The sequence below is a fragment of the Thermobia domestica genome, chromosome 13 (assembly GCF_964235325.1).
Source record: "Thermobia domestica chromosome 13, izTheDome1.hap1.1, whole genome shotgun sequence".
Classification (NCBI taxonomy): domain Eukaryota; kingdom Metazoa; phylum Arthropoda; class Insecta; order Zygentoma; family Lepismatidae; genus Thermobia; species Thermobia domestica.
Genome location: NC_137466.1, coordinates 107,150,325 through 107,176,151, shown reverse-complemented (window position 1 = coordinate 107,176,151; position 25,827 = coordinate 107,150,325). Strand labels below are relative to the sequence as shown.

At 36.3% G+C, this 25,827-nt stretch overlaps 1 protein-coding gene across 2 annotated transcripts in view; it reads right to left on the bottom strand.

The window, feature by feature from the left end:
• LOC145668414 (prion-like-(Q/N-rich) domain-bearing protein 25) overlaps positions 1-25,827 on the bottom strand; it is a 193,123-nt gene that overhangs the window by 6,314 nt on the left and 160,982 nt on the right. For both annotated transcript variants that reach the window (XM_081736226.1, XM_081736225.1), the window contains exons 5-7: positions 17,895-18,017; positions 10,790-10,936; positions 236-364 (exon numbers count right to left, since the gene is read on the bottom strand). In XM_081736226.1, coding sequence (XP_081592352.1) covers positions 236-364; positions 10,790-10,936; positions 17,895-18,017 — 399 coding nt within the window. The remainder of the gene's footprint in view (positions 1-235; positions 365-10,789; positions 10,937-17,894; positions 18,018-25,827) is intronic.

The following is a 25,827-nucleotide window of genomic DNA, read 5'->3' as shown; positions in this document are numbered from 1 at the left end:
CATTCCACTTAGTGAGCCATTCTCACTTAGTAAAGACTACTGATAGTAAAAGTTGCTTAGTTAACCTGTCATCTTATATCTTTCTGCTCACAAACCTCATAGAAGGCTGATATGGAAATATTCCAAACTTAGTTTTCAATAATCTACGCAATATACAAATATTGATCGAAATTATCGTATTAGATAACAGTGTTCGTGTTAAAAGGGTTAAGAGGAAAAAATAAACACAATTTACCTGAGCATGATTGCCTGTCCTCGCTTAATTTGTAACTTGGACGACAAGCACATCTGCCATTGTCACATTGCATGCCACTTTCACTGTCAATTGCACATTCTTCAGATATCTCACATGGATCTCCATAAGCTGCAAATATAACAAGAGAAATAACTCTCTATATTGATGTACTGTCTATATAAACCTTTATTTTTAGAGTTTATAAAACAAGAGTACTTTAAGGCCGCGGTTGCTCAGTGGTACAGCGTTCACCTCTGGTGCTTGAGGTCCCGGGTTCGATCCCAGCCCCCGGCAAGTGAGCTTTGTGGTGGACAAACACCGTATGCGTGGGTTTTCTCGGGGGTCTCCCGTTTCCTCTCACTTTCTTCATTCCACCATTTCATTCATTACTCATCATCACCGTCTCCTTTAGCCTAACCGGCATAACCGTCGGACGTAAAATTCAAAGATTTTATTTCATTTTTTTTTTACAAGAGTACTTTCTAAGGCCCACCGAGTGTAAAGGTTTGACGAATTTCAAGCGGGATTCCAATGAACATGAAATAATTTGCACAGAGCTCTTTCTGAAACATGAAACAATTTGTACAGAACTCTTTAACATCAAAATTTTAATGATGAAGAACAACTATTCAATACCAGGCCTCGAACTGTCTCCCACTGAAGTCCTGAATACTTGTGAAGTCATTTCTTGAATCTTAAAATTTTAAGAACATACAGTCGCTACATGTGCTTGCTTGGATGTATTCCAAACAATGTTTCTTTCAGAAAAAATGTTTCACTATTTTATTTATTATTATATTATAGACGTATTATATTTCCATTTTTACTTGTGAGCAACGATAGGAGAGAAGGACATGTGATAAACGTGATAAAAATCGAATTCAAGATTTCAGTTGATGCACCCATTTCATGGTTTCCACATGTCGAAAAGCGAATTTTTGGACGTCCGTTCGTCCCGATGTAAAAATGTTCACTCCCCTAGAGGCTATATTGCTCAAAGTATCGAGGTAAAATTTAAAATCCAAATCTTTTTTATAAGTTTCCCTAGGTACGTGCTGTGAATTTTCCTCCTACCCCTAAAAATAAAGCTAGTTTACTGAAGGGTGAAAACTAAAATTTATGATTTTCTCAAAAACGGCTCTAATGATTTCGTACATATTTCATAAACCAATGTTCCATTTGCTTTTCTAAGAAAAAATTCAGAAAGGGAACTTTATTCTTAAGCATAAATTTTGAGAATTATTTTCTTGAAACGACACATATGATTTTGTATTTCGTTGAGTTGATTGTGAGTTTAACGTTCCTTTCAGCAGCAAGGCTATAGGGGACGGGACCTACTGATTAACGTGGAATCCGAACCACATGAGTTCCTGCCGGCAATTGAACCCAGGTCTCCCACGCCGTTTTGTATTTCGTAAATAAATATTTCATAATTAACGTGACATTATGACATACCTCATTTGTCTCGAAAAACTGCAAAGGTGTAGTTAGTTAATAGTTAGTGTTGAGGTAAGACTTTTTCCCGGACAATTTTTTCGAAACCGACTAGCGCGCTTTTCTTCATATTTCGCTAATACGAGTAAATGTGTTGTTAACAACCTAACAACATACTTCTGATTAACTCATTAACTGTGAAAAAATTCACATTGGGTAGTTTATTCTTGGAGGTGAGGTTTTCTCCAAAAAAAAAAAAAAAAATGGATGATTACGTTCATGTAACATTAATAACTCTATAGTGTTACGTAAATCACTTGTCACGAAAATGTTTACAAGAGTAACTCCTTTTCATTATTAATAATATTTATTATATCCTCAAATAGTACCCATGTGATTTTGTTGATATCTCATAAACAAACGTTTCATACATAACTCTAATATATGATATTCATTGTCATCATGTAGAAAGTCTACAAACGGTAGTTTACTTTTGAGGCTGAGTTTTCTTCGAAGTTTTCCAAATACGTAATTTTATTCATATTTCATAATGAATGTTTCAATTTTTATTTTGTTGAGGTTACAGGGTTAGGGATTGGTACTTTAAACTTTATTCATCTATTTTCATTTCAAAAGATATGCTGGTAGAGTGTCTCCTAACCCTAGCCATTAGAGGGTTACGCCCTCTCTTTGGCACAGAATTGACGACACTGGTGGGTTTTTAGCATATAAGATGGTCTAAGTGCAGTTTTATAAACGAATAGTGCTGAAAGTATGAATGTTTCAGTTATAACATGCGTTATAACATGATTTACTTTATGAAATTAGAGCGAGAAAGTGCAGTACCGTGGTCCACACATTTTATTTACACACATAAATGCGAAGTCAAGTGGATTTCCTAAAATGCCTTTTTCTTTTCCTATGCACTGAGAAAAAAAATGTATCTGGCGTACGTAAAATCGTATATTACGTTTGTAAATCCTGTAGTTTTTGGACTTAACGTACAGCAAACATATAACTGAAAACGCATGTTTTATAATACTTTCTCTATAAGTGTTCCATCTGTACGTACTTTCCGTATGAAACAATATAGGCGGTCAAGCTCTCACATACAAATGGACGTATATAACATATAGCTGACAAAGGTAACAAGCATATATATATATATGTAATATAAGGAAGACATTGTGCAACGGCATGGTGTAACATGTAGGGGCAGTGCCTACGTAGCATAGGAATAACGTATGCTCCGTACTGATTGCTGTAGTAAGCAGGAGGATTCCGTATATTTGTATAATATATCGCTGTCCGAAGAACGAATTTTTCTGAATGGGTAGTTTTTGGTACCTTTCCTACAACCTGTGATTCTAATTTTGCTCAGTGTCAAAACACATATTTCAACTGCCAATAATAATAATAATAATAATAATAATAATAATAATATGTTATATATATATAGTGTATGAATGGGAGTTATTAATGCTGTCACATTCTGAAGCAGGATTTTAGATTCGTTTTTAGTATGTAAAAGTCCGGCCTACCTGAAGAAGCCTTGAGCCTCCCCAAGAAAATCTTGCTTTTTATTCCCCCTCATCGTCCCTGCCCAGTACCCCTTTCATACCCCAACGCTGATAATATTGTAATTCAATTGTTTCCATTCTAATTTCTACCCGAAGTGTGATGCATGGCCATCAGTTATCAATTTATTTTAACTATATGGAATCTTTAAACTATCGAAATTTAAGAAATTGAAACTTAACATCTGAAAGTTAAGAAATTAATTAAGTATATAAAAAACGAAGAGCAACGCCTTAATAATAACATCTAATTCTAATATAATCTAATGTAATCTAATATAAATAAAATAAAGAGTTTGTTTGTGTGTTTGTCTGTCTGTCTGTCTGCGTGCGGCCTGGGGACCAGACGAGTGGACCGAGAGTTACCAAATTTTGGTCAGGGGTACTTTGGTTCAGGCCCCAGATCAAGACGAAGCGTTTTTTTAAATTTTGGAACCGCGGGGTCTCAGGGGGGGCGTTGACTGGCCTGGGGACCATACAAATTGACCGAGAGTTACCACATTTTGGTCACGAATACCTTAGTTCAGGCCCCAGACCAAGGCGATGCATTTATGTTAAAATTCAAACCAGGGGGCTGAGTGGGTCGTTTAATGAGACATGTAAAAGTAATCCAAACTGACCGATATTAGTATCAAATCCATAGTTTTCGCGGTCGCTGAGGTCAATGGTGACACTTCCATTAGCGATGACTTGCAAATTCAGCTACCATTGTATGTGGACCGATTGTCATATGTGGGGAAGGGCTTACCAAGATGTAAAAATAATCTGAAATGACCGATATTAGTGTCTAATTCATAGTTTTCGCGGTCGCTGAGATCAATGGTGAAACTTCGATCATATTCACCCCATTCGGCTGCGGGCCGGGGTGTCACCGGGGGGATACCGAAACATAAAAAATAATCCAAAATGACCGATATTAGGGTCAAATCCATAGTTTTCGCGGTCGGTGAAATGACTGGTGATACTCCCATAGGCGTTGACTTCCAAATACAGCCCCCATCAATTGTGGGACAGAGGCGTTTTTTTTTTTTTTTTTTTTTTTTTTAACAATTCGAACCAGGAGATCTCAGGGGATATGTAAGTAGTAGAAAATGACCATTATTTTTTCGCTGTTCATTTTGTTTACATGGATATTTTATCTGATCCATGCGAAGAATGGGTATATTCAGCTAGTAAAGTTATAAAATGCACTTTGTATGAATTATTTCAATATTATATTTTTATACATTGCAAGTAAAAGGGAATCTATTTTAGGACATTGGTTACAAAACCTTTAAATACTTGTTGATTATGCGCAACTTATTTCTTTATTTATACATATTTCTGGGAATTCAGATATATTCTTGACAATGACCCAGACATATCTAACAATTATGCACGTGCTACTTGTAAATTGCTTTGTTCGCGTAACAAATTTTCATAAAATTTCTATGGAAGTTGTATTACAATGAAAGGGGTATTACTGTGGCTGCTAATCTTTCAATTCCACTGTTTTACTACTGCTGTGCAGTTTTATTATACGGATCAACAGACACTGGGGCAAATCCTGGGGAGGATGAGGGGGACATGTCCCCTCTAATCTTGGAACTGAGCGGGACTGTCCCCCCAATAATCCGATTTGAAAAATTTGTAGTTTTGGGGGAAATGTCATCATTTGTGTCCGATTGCCACAAAGGAAAGTGAGATGAAATTGATGTCCTCCCAGAATAAGCCTCAAATCTGCCCACCTCCCAATGTTGAAGACAACTGTGCTCCCCTGATCCTCCACAGCATTGCTTTTCAACTTCATAAATATTTTGAACCTCGCTTAAAAAATGGGAACGATCTTACTCGTCCCCCCAATGTTGAAGACAGATTTTCACCCCTGTCCACAGATTATAAAATGTACGGAAAAATTTGGTGAAGTCTTTAATTTGCCCATTTTATGTCGAGAACAGAACCCAACGTACCCCTGCTTGGCTTCTAATCCGTTCCTACTCCTACTGCTACCCCTACCCCTACTCGTAGTCCTTACTACTTATGCTACGGATCCGTATAGTAAAACCGCACGACTACTGCTGTAACGTCATTTAAAAGATACCTTAGAAAGTTGGCACTCCTTAGAGTTGATTTTAGAGAAGTTTCAATATTGCAATATTCGATGTACAATATCGTAAAGCACAATATTGGTGTTACTGGATAGCCAATATAGCAAAATTATATTGTTAAGTCAAGAAGGAATTTAACCCTTAAAGACCTGATTTTTTTTGTTTTCGGCCAATATTTTTCCTTTCTTTTAGTCATAAATAGCATACTTTAAGAAAACAACATGAAAAATTAGTGTTTTATTATTTTATGTAGATTTTGGGGATCCGGGACTTAGAAGTCCCGTCAGGCACAAATTGACTAAAATATAATAGTAACATATTTTTATTTCCATGCCTTATATAGATAAAGTTACGGATGTTATTGTAATAATTTGAAACTTTTGGGTTATTTATAGTATCGGAATTTATTATTCAATCCTTTACACACCATTTGTGATTATTTTACTTTGTATTATTGTTTGAATTAGCACAAAATAATAGTTGAAAAAATGATAGTACTTGAATCTCAAGACAGCATACATTATTACCCTCTCATATGAAATTAAAGGAAAATTATTTTTGAGACTTCACATTTTTCTGCTCAAATTACTGATTATTTGTTACTGATAACAATATCTGAATAAAAAAAATGAAATAATGGTGTGCTTGAAAACAAATTTGGAAAGCGATCTAGGCTGTTTCAGTCACTTATGATGAAACTCACAGAAACAGTTTTTTGTTTTTATTTACTCATAGAATACATTGCATATTGTACACTTCGAGTGCGGTCTAGATTTAATCTTCTTCGATGAACATAGTTCATAACTATCCCTTTTTTCTACGAATTAAGGCCAATGTGCCCCTCCATTTGGGAGTCTGATATCATTGATTACTGAAACTGATGTTTTTTCTCTTTATCGGTTCCCCACATGTTGATGGTGACACCAGAAAGTGTGAAGCGCTTGAACAAACGTCCGGCAATATTCGAGACTTTACATCATTTGCATGAAATATAGGTCTCTACTATAGAACCCTAATAATGTAGGCCCTCATATGGTAGAATTATTATCCTAGGGGCTATGCCCCCTAACCCCCATCTTAACACATCTAAATTGAAGTATATAAATTAGTTAAGAGTTCGGTAGAGTTTCTTTACATAGATATGACTACTAACAATCTATATTGAAAATATAACAAACAATGCGTAGGTTCGAGGAAAAATCCTAACACTGCCCGCCACTGCGTAAAAGCCTGACGGACGAGCTATATAAAATAACTTATTTGTGAAACACAAGTTCAATTTTTCTAAGAATCTCGAAATCCGATTGAAAAATATTGAATAGTTTATGGGAATTTCTAGAATTGGATTTTTTTACAAGCATTTCTGGTTTCTGAGACAATGCCTGTTTAGTATAGGCTATAACAATCAACATAGACTTTGGCACAGAACAAATGAGAACTTTTTTTATTATTGTGTATATACTATAGTAGATAAATATAAATAGAACCAAGTCAATACCAAACGCATATCTTAAAATAGAAAAGTTGTGAAAATTAGTTATTAATGAACTTTTAAAACAAAATTTGACAAAAAGTAAGGATAATTATTCATGGCAGGAATATTGATTATTTTAATATATTTGCTTAAAATATTATTAGAGATAGTTAGTATTGCAATACAAGTAGCAAAAAATGAAAAGAAACATGAAAAAAATTAGAAATACATACTATGTGGGATAACACAGCATGTTTGCGCCATAAGTCTCTGAATTTTAAACACTGCCAGAATTTTAAACTTTGTGCTTGTCAGAGCAGGGACAATTTTGGCCGATAGATATCACTACAGTCTTCGTATCTCTCCCATGTATTTTTTACCCTTCACGAAAATTCATGATTACTCTTACAAATTTCAGTCCAGAGACTTCAAATTTTTAGCAAAGGAACTTCATAATCTATCGAAGGCAATAATCCGTGCCGATTTTTTATTTAGAATTTTCTTTAATGTTGAAATGGCTTGATTTTTGAAATGAATATCCAAACCTTTAACAATGGAACTGTTTCAACACTGAAGAAAATTGTAAATAAAAAGATCGGCTGGGACTGTTCCCTTTAATAAGTTATGAAGTTCCTTCTCTAAAATTTTGAAGTCTCTAGGGTGAAATTTGCAAGAGTAATTGTAAATTTTCGTGAAAGGTAAAAAATATATGGGAGAGATACGAAGACTATAGTGATATCTATCGACAAAACTTGTCCCTTTACACTAACCTTGAATGAGCTAATCTTCAAACAACAACAACAAAAACCTATTTCGTCTACCAAACATTCTTAGCGTCATCAAGACCAGGAAGCTCAGGTGGACAGGTCATGAAGGCAGAATGGAAAAAAGTAGGAGCGTTTTCGAAGTTTTTACTAGAAATACAATTGGAAAACGTATATTAGGAAGACCTAGGCGCAGATTGAAGGATAATATTAAGATGGATCTCGCAGAAATAGAGTACAGTGTAGACACTTTATCCATTTAGCTACGAACAGATGTCAATGGAGAGGTTTTGTGAATAGGGGAAAGGAGGGTAAGTTGACGAGGTGTTTAAGATGACGAATTGTCAATTTCAGAATCCTGAAGTGATATGGCAACACAGCCTTCATGCGGTTCGGAAGGCACTAGTGCCACACGTGTTGGGAGATAGAAACTATTCCAATCGGCCGTGTTCCAGTTGACCAGGAGTGGTTTGACTGTTTGCACGTCGGTTCGTTGTAAAATTCCGGTGTCAGAAAATAACGTCTGAAGCTATTGTGGTAAGTCCCCAGGACATGATTTTTGTTTTTTCGAAACAATGTAGTATATTAATTACTTCAATAGCTCAATGTAACTCAGAAATAACTTGATGACAGATTTGTCTCTTTTGCAATAAAAAATGGCTGTTTCGCATAAGATGACGAATCAAATAGGCGGACAAGATGGCGAATTCGTCATCTTGCCCGAGCTGCGTGAGCCTAAGAATGGTTTATGACTATGTTGAGAATATGAAGATTCCTCACCGATTCAACCAAGAAAAGAAGGCCAGCAAGGACTTCATCAAGACCTTTATGAATAAATTTCATTACTCTCTGCGAAAAGCGGAACTACATCTGCAGGGAGGCTAGCTGCTTTCAACAAAACAAATGTTGAATCATTCTTTAATGTCTATAAAGATGTTTTAAATGAGAAACACTTTGAATCTCATCAGATTTTTAAACAGGATGAAACGGGCTGTTCAACTGTACCCACGAAAACTCCAAACGTATTAAGTTCAAAAGGAAATCGAAGAGTAATTAAAGTTTCTTCTGCTGAAAGAGGTGTGAATGTAAGTGTGGGTTGTCGTTTTAGTGCTGTTGGCAACTACGTCTCACCATTCTTTATTTTTCCCAAGGTGCGTATGCAGGAACACTTTTTGAACAATGATCCTCCTGGCTCTTCTGGTATCAGGAATGAGTCCCATCCCATATAACCTTACAGGCAGTTAACGTGTGCAGAGAAAATCATATTAGCCTCTTAGGATTTCCTCCGCACACAAGCCACCGGATGCAGCCTTTGGATGTTGCTCTGTATGGTGCATTGAAAACTGCATATAGCCGTGCTTGTGATGACTACCTGATGGCTCCTCCAGGTGAGAGAATCAGCATAAAGAATGTTGCTGCCATTCAATGTGGCATATAGTAGGGTGACCACACCAACTGAAATAAATGCCACGGAACATTCAACAACTACAATGTCTAACTCAGCATCTGCATCATCTGTATCAGTACCTAAACCTTCTATTCCAAAATTGTCTCCTTCCTTTGCGCAATCTAACCAAATACACTCTGAACCTGCATCAACACTTGCAGAACCCGATTCTTCCATTTTTAAACCCGGACCATCTCATGCAGACCCTGGACCCTCAAATGCGAAATCATACAATGGTCTACCCCTTCTTCCTAAAGCAGTTAACGAAGGAAGGAAACAACGAAAGAAGCTGCCTTTGTTGCTTATCACCAGCAGTCCTGTCAAAAAAACTCTGAAAGAAAGGAAAGCCGGGAAATAAGCCAAAAAGAAGACAAAAGAAGATATACGTACCCAGAAAAAAGGAACACGGAAGTGAAAAGACAAATCTCCGTAGTATACGAAGACATGTATTCAGTCGACTTCTCTGACTCTTCTATATCAGTGACTTACATGGACGAAGACGACGATTCCGATGTTTTGGGGGAAGGAGTGTGTGTAGTATGTAATGAATATTGTAAAAGTGAAACGTGGTTCGCTTGTAATGTGTGGCAGAATTGGGCCCATGTTGCTTGTACTGAATTGTCTGTAACAGAAGCAAAATTCAAAGCATACATCTGTGACTTTTGTGCTTGAAATCACATTGCGCTTGTGTTCATATTCTTCTATTCATGTTATTATTTGTGTATTCTGCAAAATACTGCGTTTGAAATACAATAATCAGTCCAGTTCTGTTCTCGCTTTTTGTCTCGTCATCTTACCCACCTATGGAAGTCATCTTACCCGCATAGGAGGGTAAGATGACGAAAATGATATGGGGTCAATAAAATGAAATATCATCGTAACTTTTGAATTTATAACCATTAAACAATTAACAGAGTAAAACGAAAGTCTAATAATTGTCGTGAACATAAAATCGAAACATTTCATCAACAAAAGGCTGACAAAACATGCATAGAAGCTTACTATCGTCAACTTACCCTCCCTTCCCCTACAGCATTGAACTTTTGGATTCCATACGACATAGAGTTATCGGTAATTAGTTAATCATGAAAAAAATGTGGTGTTTCAAGATACTATATGAAAAATACATACTCCAATTTTGGGATTCTGGTTTATAATGTTTTAGCAGGTTGTTTAGACAATAGTTGAGCACAATTTGAGATTTGACATTGAACAGTTTCTCGTTTAAGTTAATGATAACGACCTTTTGTTCGTTAAATTCAGTGGCATCAAATTAAATGGTGCTCTGAAAACATTCGAGACTTTAATGGAATCATCTGTGCTCTTTTTCTTAAAAATTCTAATTTAAAATAAACTACGTATTGGAGAATATTAGTTCCAAAAGTTGCTAAATATGTTTAACTTGAATAAAGAACAGCTGACTGGTTCTGGTTTCAAATCACATAAATTTAAAGCTACAACAAGCGGTTAGCATACGCGCCTTTGGCGTGGGAGACCCGGGTTCGATTCCCGGCGGGAGCTCATGTGGTTCGGATTCCACGTTAATCAGTAGGTCCACGTCTCATATAGCCTCACTGCTGAACGGGACGCTAAACTAAAATCAACTCAACTTAAAGCTACAACAACGACACTCAAAAATATCAAAATAACAAAAGTAGTATTTCTATATGTGTTTATAGTAGCAGAATAATAGAATAACCTACAAAACAATTTTAAAAATAAAGAAAGAAAGAAATATGTATAAGAAACTAAATAAGATATTCATACTGACCTCTGTCTGGCAAGCAAGTGTTCAATGAATCAGCATAATGGTATGTATCTTGGCAAACACAGCTACCTTTTTCACATATTGATCCATCCCCTAAATTACCACTAGTACATTGTATAGATTCCATACATACTTCTTGATATCCTTTCACTGCGGAAAGAAAGTAGTAAAATTATCAAGTTTCAGACTTTATTGGTAATTGGTATTATTATTATCATTATTATAAAAAAAACTTGGAGGCTATTTGATGCATGAAGAAGAAGTAGAATATTGAAAAAAATAAAACTTAAAATATATATAAATTATGATGTTGATCTAGTGCTATAGGAATGCATAAGTTGAGTATGGAGAGGGTATTCCAAAGTTGAATTTTTAGAGAAATTTTCCGTGTAAAGTACAACTAATGAGCAGATGACTAATGGAGAAAACTACACATCGTGGTATTCTACTATTTTTCGAGACTAGAGACAAAAGAATGTAGTCTAAAGAAGGGCGACTCTTCTCACTTACTAATAGTGCGCCTGAGGACAAGAGGAGATACTTGAAAGAAACAAGTAGCAAACTATGAGCAAGAAACTATTAACGGTGAGGGGAGCAGATATACTGACCACTAATTCTCCAAAGGCATGAGTGCTACCAGCTGGCTAGTAAGTCTTGGCCCCTAAAGGTTATTGTACTGAGAGTTTAGCATGTGTCTTCTCCTATCGTGAAAATTGAAATGCGGTGTTGTCCTCAGAATGAGCTCGGCCCAGAAATCGACTAACTTGTAATTCCAACGAAACATTCGAGCAATTTTTTTTTCCTGGGATACGAACGCTGCTTTGAAATCCGAGCGCCAAGCAAGTTTCTCTTTGCGCTTGAGTTATTCATATGCTTTATTGTTCACCTCGTTGTCGGAAGCTGTAGCGAATGCATCTCGTGCGATTTTTGCTGCTAATTTCATGCTTATTAGACCTGGTTTGTGTTATTATTCTTATATAATAACTTAGTGTATTCTCATGGGCATTAAATAATTCAATTTTATGCAACTACTATTATTGTTGTTAGTATTTCACACGAAATTTAAGTTCGTGTGATTCAGAAACGGATTAATCTAATTTATAGTATGTTAAAAGGAATAAAAACTGACCTTGCAACTCGAACACGGTTCTGGAAGGGATTCAGTTCGTATTCCAAGGTATCGCTGTGATTCGTATTCCCGATTGTGTTTTAATATTAATATTACTTGCAAAATTATGTACAAGAACATTTTATGGCTAGGTATGTTAAAACAGTAGATTTAAGAGCAACGCATTATCTGATTGCAGGCCAATTTCAATTTCTCATTTATTTTGAAAGTAGGCCTATAAGGTGTCCCGACAAAACGTACCAGCGACAAAACGTACCAGCGACAAAACGTACCACTTGAATTTTCGCGAAAAAACGTACCACTTTTGACGACCTGTCATAAATGACAACCTAGCATGGATAATTAAAGCATTTCTGATATTTATTCCACGACAAAACGTACCACTTATATAAATTACAACCTGTCATGGACTAATTAAACCATTTCGGATATTTAATTCGCGACAAAACGTACTACTTCATGTTAAGAAACTACTTCCTCATGAACAGGTAAATCAACGGCAGTATAAGGTTGAGAAGAACAGACAGGTAATGTATCGAGTTGTCAAAGTGCAGAAACTCACTGGTAAAAGAGGGTTCATTTACAGAGGAAATGTAGCAGCCTATAAACTGAAAGACACAGCTATAGATCATGGAAACTTTTTGGATATCATTCCTTTCTTAAGCAAATTTGATCTTCCGCTTAAAAGTAATTTAGATAAGGTCACCGAGAAGAGTCATATACGAGGAAGTAAGCAGGATAGTGGTCGCATAACTTTTACTAAACACGGTGAATTATGTTTTGAATGCTATCAGCACACTTACCAGAGAAGACATTTCGAAAGAAGTCTCTCAAGCTTCAATATTTTCTGTTCTATTAGACACTACTCAAGATATAGTAGTTTCAGGCCAGTGCTCTGTTGTTTTACGGTATGTTGTTAAAAAAAGTATTGTTGTCATTGTAAAATGCGTATCTACCACAGACCAGTGTCTTTGTGGTTTACTGCTGGAAATTCTGCAGAAGTTGAACCTTGATATTAAGAAGTGTATTTGAAATTCAACCGATGGCTCAAGTAACATGCAAGGACAATATTCGGATTTTTTCAATTCACCTATGATCAGTTGCACGTATGATTCAGTTGATTTTGAGTTTAACGGCCCTTTTAGCAGCGAGGCTATATGAGACGGGACATACTGATTTACGGAGCACGTGAGCTTCCGCCGGGAATCGAACCCAAGTCTCCCACGACAAAGGCGCATACGCTAACCGCTTAACTACTAAGAAACTCAGTTACACGTGTGGTGTTACGCTCATATACTCAATCATGTCATATGTGATCTGACAAAAAATTGCATTGATTCGGTGTCATTGTTCTTCTGAATGACTGTGCGATATTTATGCGTGACTCTTATCAGCGAATGTACATTTGGAAGATCAAATTTTAACAAAGGCGTCTTACAGTTATTGCGGAAACAAGATGGTAGAAAAAACTCTGTTTTTCAGAAAAAGTTTTGGCATTTTTCGAACCCAAAAAGTGCTTTGTATATAGAGTTAACCTTAACAATTAAGAAAATTGCTTCTACAGAAAATATCAAACCAAAAGCTAGGTGTAAATCGAAAGGATATATAAAAGATCTTCTCAAGTTCAAAACAATTCGGACAGCAGAAATGTTCCTTAAGATATTTCAAGTGACGACCTCTCTGTCAAACTATCACCAAATAGAGGGTGCTGATAGTGTAGTCCTATCGAATGGTGCAGACTACTCTGTTCCAACTGAAAGAGTAGATAGATGATTTTGAATCCTTTAAGAATGCAACATTAAGCTTTGCAGAATGGGCCAATAACAAATTTGAAGACTTAGAACGTGATTTCTTTTTTTCTATTGACCTGTCGACAATTCGCCTTCAGAGATGAACAAAGATTTTTCCTGTGAATATGAAGATGAAGCTGCTTCTATCCAATGACCAGGTACCGCATTGAAGCATTCAACACAACATTGGACATGGTAGTTTTGAGTATTTCTTCAAGATTCAAGAAGCAATGTACTTTATGGATTATTTGGACCCTAGCCACTTCAACCAAGCAACAGAACTTCCAGACGTGCCTTTCGATAAACTTACATATTTTCTGAAAAACTTCAGTTAAGAAGTTTCCAAGGACACTATAAATGTATTCTCTTGGACTTTTGAAGGACGTGGATATCCTTGAAAGTCAGTCTTGATGACTAGCACAACCGAGGAAAATGACTGTGTTGATGGTGCAGGTGATTCAGAATTAGGAGAAAATACATTTGTTTACAAGGAGAGCGAATGCAAAACGTGTTGCAAAATTGTTCAATGTGCTGCTTTTTAATTTTGCAGAATTGTTTTTTGTGCAGTATACTTATCCAGGTTTCCAGCATACAAATTTTTATTGACTTTGCCCGCAACTCAGGTAACATGTGAAAAAATTTTTCAAAATTGAAATAAACTGAAATCCATTAAAAATAGGCTAACGAGTACCATGTCTCAGGAACATTTGAAAACATTTTGTTGATGTCTATTGAAAAAGATTTATTAAAAAATATTTCGAATGCAAAAATGATAGATACAGTAGCTAGTACACTAAAACATCTGCTAATTTTGTAATATAATATACGTTCTCCATGAACTTCATATAATATTTTGAAGAATTCAGAATAATATACTGATGAAAAAATATCAGGTTTTAATTGTCAATTGTTACTGTAGAAAGAAAACTGTGCAATTGATTTGTAACATTGAGATGCTGGTGGCCCTTGTGGGAGAAAGCGCCCGCGCCCCTCTAATAATGCCTATCTGTCTCTGGTCCAAAGCCTGGATAAAGTGTGCTGGAAATCAGCAAATATTCAAATATTGCATATGCAAGATTCTTGCTGGTCTTGGTCTGGCGAGAATCTTGCAGGTATGGTCTTAGTCTTAGCCTTAGTCTTAGTCTTGCATCTGTACTTTTCTCACCACCAATCTATTCAACTTTTAACCTTATTTTGGCCGATATATATATATATATATATATATATATACTTATATACCGTCCTATCAAGTGGTACGTTTTGTCGTTTGATATTATTTGATGGCTGATTGGAAGACTCTTCGCAAGTAGCCCTCCAGGCAAGTGGTACATTTTGTCCCTTGTCATTATTTAAAGTGTTTTTAGAAAACCCTTCAGAAGCAGCCCTCAGGGTAAGTGGTACGTTTTGTCGGTGGTACGTTTTGTCGCTAGTACGTTTTGTCGCGTATTCGGCCTATAATACCCTCCTTTTCCCTAAATAACTTTATAATGTATTTGACATGCCAAGTATAATCTGAACAATTTTTAGATTGACAACGAACGTTAAATATGAGGTAAATAGTGGATAGATTCTATAAAATTTCGAGAAAAATGATTTTCAGTATATTAAAGATGTGACAAGTTGTTTAATTATATGGAAACTGCATAATCAATGTCATGATCTCAAGAAACAGGCTCAATACAAGACCTGCTGCTGGACAATCGTTCTTGCATTGTTGAACCTGCATACTCTTTAGGTCAATAAGTTAAAGTGTTGAGATAAATTATAATAACAGTAGAATTGGAATGTCTTTTATATTCTAAAGGGCTATTGTTACTTTAATCGAAACACCCAAGAAAATTTTCTTAAATTTCATATTGACAGATTTCAGCTAATAAAAATATGAAAAGCTCTCCAAAAGTCACTATAACTTTGCAACGAATAGAGAAAATTCAGAGTAATAAATTTTATACTAAACTATAGTCTTTAAAGGTGTATCTGGCAACCTGCATCTGTAAAGATCATGTGAGTGCGAGCCAAGGCGTAGTTTCATGATGTCATGATTAGGAGAAAGCGAAGATCATGCTGTCATATACAGAGTTGAAGTAAATAGTGCGTTCAGGTGCGTCCATGTGTCCAGGAAGGAAAGTATACATAACTGCCGAATCTGGGACAGACTAACACACGCCAAGGCTAAACTTACAAAGAACGATAGTGATAAAATCAACGTTTGGCACTCAGTGTTTGCGAACCATCTGACTGGGTCGTTCGTCTTCCAGGAAGATTTTGTACAAGATGTTACGTACCCTAAATTTCTACAAGTGATTTCCTTCCTCAACTAGTTACACTGGGTATCAAGAATAAGATGCACTTAGAGTAAGACAAACTCTCCCTCTCTCTCCATTTTGCTCTCAATTTACGATCTCTTGAATTAGAAATCTGTAGGATGATCGATTAGCTGCAGGAAACTGATATGACGACTTACAGGTTTGCCAAAACAGACTTTGTGTAATTTTTGGCTTCTAGAATGTATTACGAAGGAGAGTAAGAGGAAAAGGCAAGATATTTCTATCTCCTATACACAAAAACTTATACATGAACCAACAAGTAAGTGTTAGGATAGGGGAGGAACTGACGGAAGAGAGTGCAATTGGAAGGGGAGTTCGACAAGGATGCTGCCTCTCGCCAACACTATTTAATGTCTATCTAGAAGAGATAGTGAAAAAGAGCCTACATGATGATGATGGCATTTCGGTAGGAGGTAGAATGATTAGATGCATAAGATTTGCAGACGATATGGCCCTTGTTGCAGAATCTGAAAAGAAAATCAATAAAATGTTAGAAAAAATGAGAAGGGGCTTTGAAGAATATGGGATGAAAATAAATGTTAGAAAGACAAAAGCCATGGTGATTGGAACAAAGGGGTCTGTGTCAAATATAAAAGTAGGAGGGGAGAAAATAGAACAAGTGAATAGTTTTCGATACCTGGGTAGTGTTCTTAGTAATGACATGAAATGTGAACGTGAAATAAAAGCAAGGATAGGAATGGCGAAAGAAGCCTTTAAAAGAAAGAAAAGTCTGTTTTGTGGGACCTTGAACAAAGAGTTGAGAAAAAGACTCATAAAATGCTTCGTGTGGAGTGTTGTGCTGTATGGGGCGGAAACGTGGACATTGCGTAAGGGTGACGAAAATCGACTGGAAGCCTTAGAAATGTGGGTGTGGAGAAGAATGGAAAGAGTTAGTTGGGTCGAGCGGAAAACGAATGAGAGAGTGTTAGAAATGGTGGGTGAGAAAAGAACACTTTTAGATATTATTAGGAAGAGGAAGAGAAACTGGTTGGGACATTGCCTAAGAAGAGATTGTATCATGAGGGACGTCCTAGAGGGTATGGTGGCGGGAAAGAGAGGGAGGGGGCGAAGGAGACTACAATTAATGGATGATATTAAAAGAGAAAGATCATACGCGAAGACGAAAAGGTTAGCGGAGGACCGTGGAGCATGGAAGCTTCTCAGCTGCGGCAAGTGACCTGCCAATAAAGGCAGAATACCTATGATGATGATGATACACAAAAATACCTGCGGTTATGGCAGGCATTAATGGTATCGTGTCGAGACTGCAGGAATACATGGATGTAAATTGTCCCTTGTTAGAGGTGCGACGATAAGATCATGTAGTGTTCCCAGGTAAAACTTTAGACTGCCGTGAAGTACAAACTTTATTTCAGTGATTTTTTTTATTTTCTTACGAAATTATATAAATTACAACGAGTAAATTTATTCATAAATTTATATAAATACTTACTAGTTTCAAAATATTTTTGTGTAAACATGAACTATTATGCCATATAATTACGCTGCGAAAGGAATGCGTTCTAAAGATTTATCTCAACAACATTCCTTTTTAAAATATAATCAGATACAATTTCGTAACTTAAAAGGAGACTAAGAAAGTAAAAAGAAATGTTGCTTACTCGTCTCATTGCAATTGGCTATAGGAAAAGATATATGATAACTTCAGTGTCATTTTGGCAATTGTAAGAAAATATGCTATAAATCACATTTGCCATATAAAAAGTAAATATAAATCAGCAGTTTCTGGTTTAAATCAAAGTATTTTAACCAATGTAGAACCAATAAGAATGTAAATGATAATATAACAAGCTATACAGTACACATATTGTAGAGAACACAATTTATTTATATAATCTTACCTGCTAAACATTCTTTACCGTTAGAATTTGGCACACGACTAAGTGAACACTTGCAAATGTTATTTTCGCAAATAGAATGTTCTACTATGCAGTTCAATACGGATTCACAACTTTGTCCCAGGTCTGAAAAATAAAATTTAAAAAAATTAATAAAGTAAAACTTTTTCACAATCATTCCTTACTAGAGTAAGTGCTATAAGTTAAGACATATCACTCCACCTAGACAATAACAATATATTGTAGACATTTCATCAGTAACGAAGCGTAGCGTTCATAATCTACAACTTCTTCACGAAGATACTGAGTTCAGTGACGAGACCTCCAGTTTCCCAGATGCAGAAACGCTCCAGCCTTCACAAACATCGACTATACCTCCACATCTACGGAAGAATGTATCCATCACCATCATCATTTCTTCATATTCTAACATCCTAGAACAATTTAGAATTCCAAGAAATCACAGTGACTTTGGTATTTCCACTCCATCTCAGAACAGTCGTCACAAGTTGAGGCACGCCAGGATGAATTCATTATTCAAATCTCTCTACCACGCCATGAGTATTATATCCAAGCAGAAGACGCTGACCGCAACACTATCACTTCAAATAAAACTAGCAAAGAGACATTCTCAGTATCCCATACTGGTGAAAAACTTCAAATCTATATGTTCAAAGAAATGAACAGGAGATTTCAAATTGGCCCATACGAATTTTCAACACTTCAAGACCAACCAAACCTGGACTGGTCCCCAATTGAAGAATCTATATCACCACGTTATCGACCTAATCCCAAACTAGGATTAGCAAAGGACCTGTAAGGGATCATTTTAGCAACGTAGAACATCAATCTAAAGTTCATGATATACCTTTCACGTAACAGACTGGCAAATATATATATATATATATATATATATATATATATATATATATATATATATATATATATATATATATATATATATATATATATATATATATTTCAAACAACTATGAATCTCAACAGCCAGCTCCAATGAGAAACCCATTACCTATCCTAGCACATACTCAACCCTTGACAACAGCAGAGACCACACACTCAAATTCCTGTCCTCAGAAGAGAGAAGAAAATCCATATAACTCACCACTAACAGAAGAAGGAATACCTCTACCGTCCCCGACTCGGCACCACGCCAATCGATATTAAACATCGTAGCCTGCCGCCTTCAACCAAGAGGTCCGTACGACCTCCAAAACTAATCCTCAACAAGCTTCAAGCACTATTCACAGAATCCTTATATGTAAAATCAAAAAGTATTTAACGTATCCTATCTTATTAAAATAAATTATTAGAAATCGATTGCCGAACATATCTATGAATTCTTATGCCATACTTAGTGTCAATGGCCTCCGCCTTCAATTAAAAAAAAAACATTACAATCCGAATCAAATTAAGCATCTGATTACCCATAACATTGCAATTGGATACAAACATTTCAGGTTTGAACAGTCCAAGAGCATGGGTAGACCAAAGGACGTAAATAGGTTTATTTCAGGGGTGCAAAGATTTTTGGGGTGATTCAAATTGATATAAATTCTATCAAAATTTGTAAAAATCTCTCCTAAAATCATACTAAGTGTAAAGAAATGTCGGATTGCAGGAGATCCGAACCACCATACCCATATCCTATGTATGTCTGTGGGTAGACCCACTCCATGCTCCAAATGATTTAAATATGGACACAATATAGAAGCCTGTACAGACACGTAAACTTGTTTCAAATGAAGAGAACAAAACGCTCAAGGTACTAAAATTTCAAATTCAAAATTGTTGTGCTAAATGTAACACCATTGAACATGGTACCGGAGTCAATAGATGTCCCCAACACCCTTAGAGGTCCAATATCCATACTTATCTCAACAGGATCTTCACAACACCAGACAGGATGCCGGTCCTTCTCAAGATCATCCACCGAGATAAGGTTAGACAGACGTCTCCACTACATACGAAGAAGATGACACACATCAAAATAAGATTCTCAATGTCTACAATTCTTCGTCGATTTTATAAATACACTCAAAAATATGATTATAAAATGGGTAGCGTCCATCATTATAATTATTTGAAATGCGCAGACCTTACATATCGAAGTTGTCCAACAGGCCATAGAAAATGCGTTAAAGTCCTTTTCAGAAGAACATAGTAATGCAATGATTTCTACTGAAAGCCATCTCCAGATTAGACAACAGAAATTTACCTAGTAAGTCAAAAACAATAATCAAAAAATCACTATCGCAACTAACGATATTCATCATCATGGAGAAGAAGACGACTAAACACCGGACCACATAGCATGTTAATAGATCTCAATTCAACGTTTTATTTGAATATATCCAAAGTATACAAGACAAGGCGACAGAAATTATACATCATGTAGAACAGAATTGCATTGATGTTATCGTGGCGAATGAAACGAAACTTTCAAAAGGTAAATGGTGTAACATACAAAATCATCGCATCATAATAAATTACAGGAAATGACTGATGGCGGAACGGCAACCTTAAAAACAATCTATTAGTTCTCAATTTTTAACATACCTTTGAAATTACAGAAGGACATCACTACGCTTTTATCCATTATTCTACACTTAAATGTATCATTAATTATATTTACAATATGTCTTCCACAGAATCAATTACTTGATAGTTTATTATTAATAGCCTATTTCTAGAGATGTTCACATGTCATGATTTTATCAGACATGAATATACAGCATCCATTTCAAGGAGTCAACAAAAATGGTCATACCTTAATGGATCATTTAACAATCACTTCCTTATTTCAATTGCATCTACACATCGAACTACTGCAGTGAATGAACAAGACACAAACCCGAACAAGATACTGATTACCGGCAAACTTTTTTCTCACTTTGGCATCCACAACCAAAACGCAATATGATCTTCTATCCGATCATAGAGCAGTACTCTTTTTTTACCAATCAAGGATATCCGGCTCATCAACCCCAGTACTACTACCATCAAAGATTACGCAAATTCCAATTGGGATAAATATTCTCAAGAACTTGACTCAATATATATCTTAACTCGAATAGTGCGTTTAATATGGATGATAGTAACCAACAAATTACAGCAGCACTCCAGAAGGCAATATCTTAAAGCGTTAGTTGCAATAATGTATGCACATGGTCTGTCTCCCTGCATATGAATGTTCATAGAATGTGAATTGTATATAATCGTTGACGAATAGATCTTCAGTAGTGAAGACTCGCTCTGCATTTACGTGCTTCGTTTCTTAAAAAGAAAGACAATAGTTCTTGGTAACAAGGCAACTACGCTCTACTCATTTGTAATCAAGGATGTTATAAATAGAGGATCTGCCCATATGTATCTTCATCCTATTAAACCGATGAAGCCAAAACAACAACCGAGCATCGGCACGTCTGATTGGCTACTCTCGTTTCTGCCATCGTCTGATTGGCTACTTTCGTTTCCGCCATGATTATTGGCTCAAAACATTGCGATCCTATTGGGCGGAGTGGGCAGAGTAGGGGTGGCGAAACTGTGACGTGTGGCTTCAAGATTTTGTTGTAAGGGCAGATCCTCTATTTTATAAGATCCTTGTTTGTAATATCTCGAGAGAAACAATTATTTAGATATTACCTGAGGAACATCGTTTCGATAATATCAAGAAAAACAGAAAAAAACATCATATATTCTACCACAGAGAAGCAAGTGTTAAAGAGCAAACTGTAAGGGAAATGAAAGTAATATAAAGAACAAAGTATTAAATTTAACGTACAAAAACTCAAGTAAAGTTAGTTTGCATTGCTGAGATAAAAGAAAATCTCGCTTAACATTTGCCTGTGGCTTTCAAGGTTATTGAAACTTCCGAGCGTTCTTTGTAAAAATGTGAAAGGGAACTTGTATTTCCACAATTATTTACTCTTGGAAGAAGTGCATGATTTTCTGATAAAGATAAAATGAATGCATGCTTTGAACAGATGGAAACATCTTGTTTCTGCTCTGAATTCATGGGTATTCTGAAACATCCACGTCTCAAAGTCACCTCATTATCTACTATGATCTAGTGCTTTAACAGAGTTGTTCTCAACCGGTATATCTCGACTAGTACTCTGATTTTCGGATAAATTGGTACCCGTCCGCCCGCTCGTTACCGGATGCATGCTGCTTTACCAAATTTAATGCGAGCTTAGCTGATGACTGTTCGACTCATTTTTTTTTCTTGGTTCATATGACCTGTTTGACTTCTTTGGCCCGCTTAGCTTTTTTGGCTCTTTTGGCTCCTCTGCCCGTATGACCTATTTGGTCCGTTGAAAATTAACATATTGTCGGCTTGTTTGTGCTTAAAAAGAAAAAAGAAAAACATTGAAAATCAAAAGTACACATCTTATTTCCCAGCAAATGTCAGTAATTTTTTAACAGATAGCGCTTCAGCGTGGAAGCATACCATCATGACTAAGTAACAAAATTGTATCCTCCTGGCTTTGATTTGAGATTGAGGATAACGCTTTGAATTAATTTCCTGAAGAGGTTTGCTTATGAAACAAGAGTAAGCTGTTTTTTTTTTTTCTAAATCAAATACGTGTCATGAAAGTGATATGTCGGAACGTATATCTGTTTCTTGATTGGAAGATTTTATTCTTCTTGTGACGCAAATTCTCTCTAATCTCAGCTGATGGGAAATTCTTAAGTATTACTTTGTATCCCTTTAAGCACAAAGTTCTGTCTCTCATAGTCTCGGCACTGAAAACGAACGTTACAACACAAATAACTAATTATCTAAGGATGGGTACTAAGGGTCACTGGCCAACTCAGAAACAGGGCAATTGGACCGTGTTCCTTCCCCTTTACGGTGCTCCTGCAAATATAACGAAAAGAAAATGATTGAATTTGGCTGAAATATCTACATTTTTTTCTGGAACAATATGCAAGAGCATTCGTGTATTTTGAGATCTTGGTTGGTAGTAAGTTTTCTGGGTGGCTGTAAGGTTGGCTATCCAGAAATAACATCTATGTTACCAGGTCGCCACTGCTGTTTTCTGTGATCAAACATCAAACAAAAACAGCACATTGATATTCCTTGAAGTTAGTGTTGAGGATCTTAAATTGTGTTTCTGTCTGTTGGGTTGGTGTATGTGGTAGATGGTTTTATATACTGGATGATTTCAAGATGTGCTTTTTCCTCGATACATTCCTTTCTCTGACCAATTAACATTGCGCCTTTCCAATATCTTTGCCACCGCCTTTTTCATGGAACTAGTACACCTCTGACCCCCCTTCTTATTTGTTTACATACAATGTACAGTAACGTGGAAAAGAATATTCAAGCTCAATAAAGCCATTGTTTTTTAAATAAATGTGTTGTTTTGACTTCAAAATGGCAAGCTATATTAAAAACGTAGTAGGATAGGTAAATAATATTCAAATATCAACAAGGAAAATGTGGGGAGTAGACTTCTGAATCTTACTTTGTTTATTGTTTCCCTTAAACTGTTCTTAGGGCCTACTCACTCTCTTAAGGACTTTTTACAATACAGTGAAGTCTGCATTGATACATACCTTTTAATCAGTAGTCACAGTTTAAAGAAAATTTCCCTAGTCTAGGAAACTTTCGTAGGTAAATTTAGCAAAAATGTATTTTTGAGATAAAACTTAAAACGTCAGGGAAATTCTCACGTTGACTAATTGACCAATAGAAATGTTTTTTCTTCTTTTTTGTTCTTCAGAAACAAACCAATACAATGTTAATAGTTTGTGTATGTTTGTTCAAAGTAGCATAAATTCCATCGATTGTGGGCTGGGTGTCTGGTTGTTGGTCGGAAGTCGTTCTGGTTTGATTTTTTGCCACTTCTGGTTTGAGGATATGGATAAAGGTCAAGATGTACACGTAACTTATTCTTGGAACATTGAAAATATAACGTCTCTAACGTCATATCATTTCTGCAGTATGGAGATCAAGACTAGAAACACAAATTATAGTAAATTTCTCCTATCGAGGAGAGGGACCGACACCAAGAAGCTGTTTATAAATCGAGGTCGACACCGAGAGTCAACATATCGAGACGAGACTGAGATCGAGGCAGGCAATTGTAATGCAAGACAAGACCGAAACGACGCAAAATCCAGTCTCAAAAGTCTTGGTCTCGTCTTAAACATTGACAAAAAATTACTGAATTTACCTTTACTTAAAATTCGTTGTGTTGTTAACTTATATGTAACATAACGGAATGACCTCAGTCATCGGTGTATGTACGGGAGGAAGGGGGCAAATGTCACTTGTGATCACTTAGTATATCAAAGTTATTTCAAACAGCACTCAATTTCGAGATAGGGTTCTCTTCCGTCAGCTTAATTATTCAAAGGATATATTGCGAACATATTCCAAAAGTTAATTTTGTAAAAGAAAAACGTATGGTTTCAACTTCCCAAACACACAGTTAAGGAATTCTGTAGAGAAATCTGTAGAATTTAAATATTTCTTGTTGTTTCACTGTAACTTCTCGTATAATTAATAATAGCGACTCTTTGAAACTGAGGACAAAATATTTAGATTCAAAGAGAATAGCGCCTGGAATTCTGGAATAGGATAGGGTAGAAAGTCATGGAAAGATGAAGAACATTAGACTAAACCAAAAAAAATTGGCTCTACGAGGTGCATTTCAAAAGAAAGGGCCGATATTTAATTAGAAACAGGTAAGTAAGTTTAGCAACATTGTTTTATTAGATAAAAACAAGTACATATCCATTTTATTTTTCAGCATAGTCACCATTATTTTCCAAGCATTTTCTGTACCGTGACACAAGTTTTTTTATACCCTCTGCATAGAAGTTCGCCGCCTGGGAGTTCAGCCACTTCAACACTGTCGTTTCCTATTCATCAGGTTCTTCAAATCGTTGAGATGAAAGCCACTTTTTTTTAGGTGCAGAAAGAGGTGATAGACACTTGGTGCAAGGTCTGGACTATATAGGGGGTGGTCAAAAAGTTCCCATCCAAACTTCTCAATCGTCTCAACGGTGAGGGCAGCAGTGTGTGGACTGGCGTTGTTATGGAGGAGCACAATTCCTGAACGCAACATTCCACGTCGTCGGTTTTGTATAGCACGTCTGAGCTTGTACAGTGTTTCACAGTATGCTTACGATGTGACTCTTTTCCTTGATTCAAAAAAATCATTGGTCCCAGAACACAGTTGCCATGATTTTGCGTGCAGATTGAGCTTGCTTGAACTTTTTCGCCTTTGGGGAATTTGAATGACGCCACTGCATCGATTGTTGTTTCGACTCGACATTGTTGTAAGAAACCCATGTTTCGTCACCTGTAACAATGTGGGTAAAAAATCCATCACCCTCTCTTTCGTAGCGATCCAGAAATGCACGTGCTGCAGTCAGTCGGTTCTGTTTGTGGACTTCTGTCAACATTTTGGAAACCCATCTGGCACAATTTCTGATATCTTAATGTTTCGGTAATAATTCGAAACAATGTTGTTGGTGAAACCTCCAGAAATTCGATGTGTAGAGCGGTAATGGTGGAGCGACTATTTTCTTTAACTTTTTCATTCACTCGCTGCACCAAGTCGTCAATCTGAATGCTTGGTCTTCCACTCTTCTCTTCGTTGTGGATATTTGTACGGACTTCTTTGAATGCACGACACCATTGCCGTACCTTTCCTTCACTCATTACACTGTCGCCGTACACTGCACACAATTCTCTATGAATTTCAGCAGCACTTTGTCCTTTGGCATGAAGAAATCTAATCACAGAGCGGGCCTCGAACCTGGCAGGATTGTGTATGCGGCAGCCATAACACGCTCCAGCACATACGAAAAGATGCAGATGACTAGCGAAACTAATAATGGTTGTTTGGTAGCCAATGGACCAAGTGATGTTACTGCGCAAGCGTGATCTGATCACTAT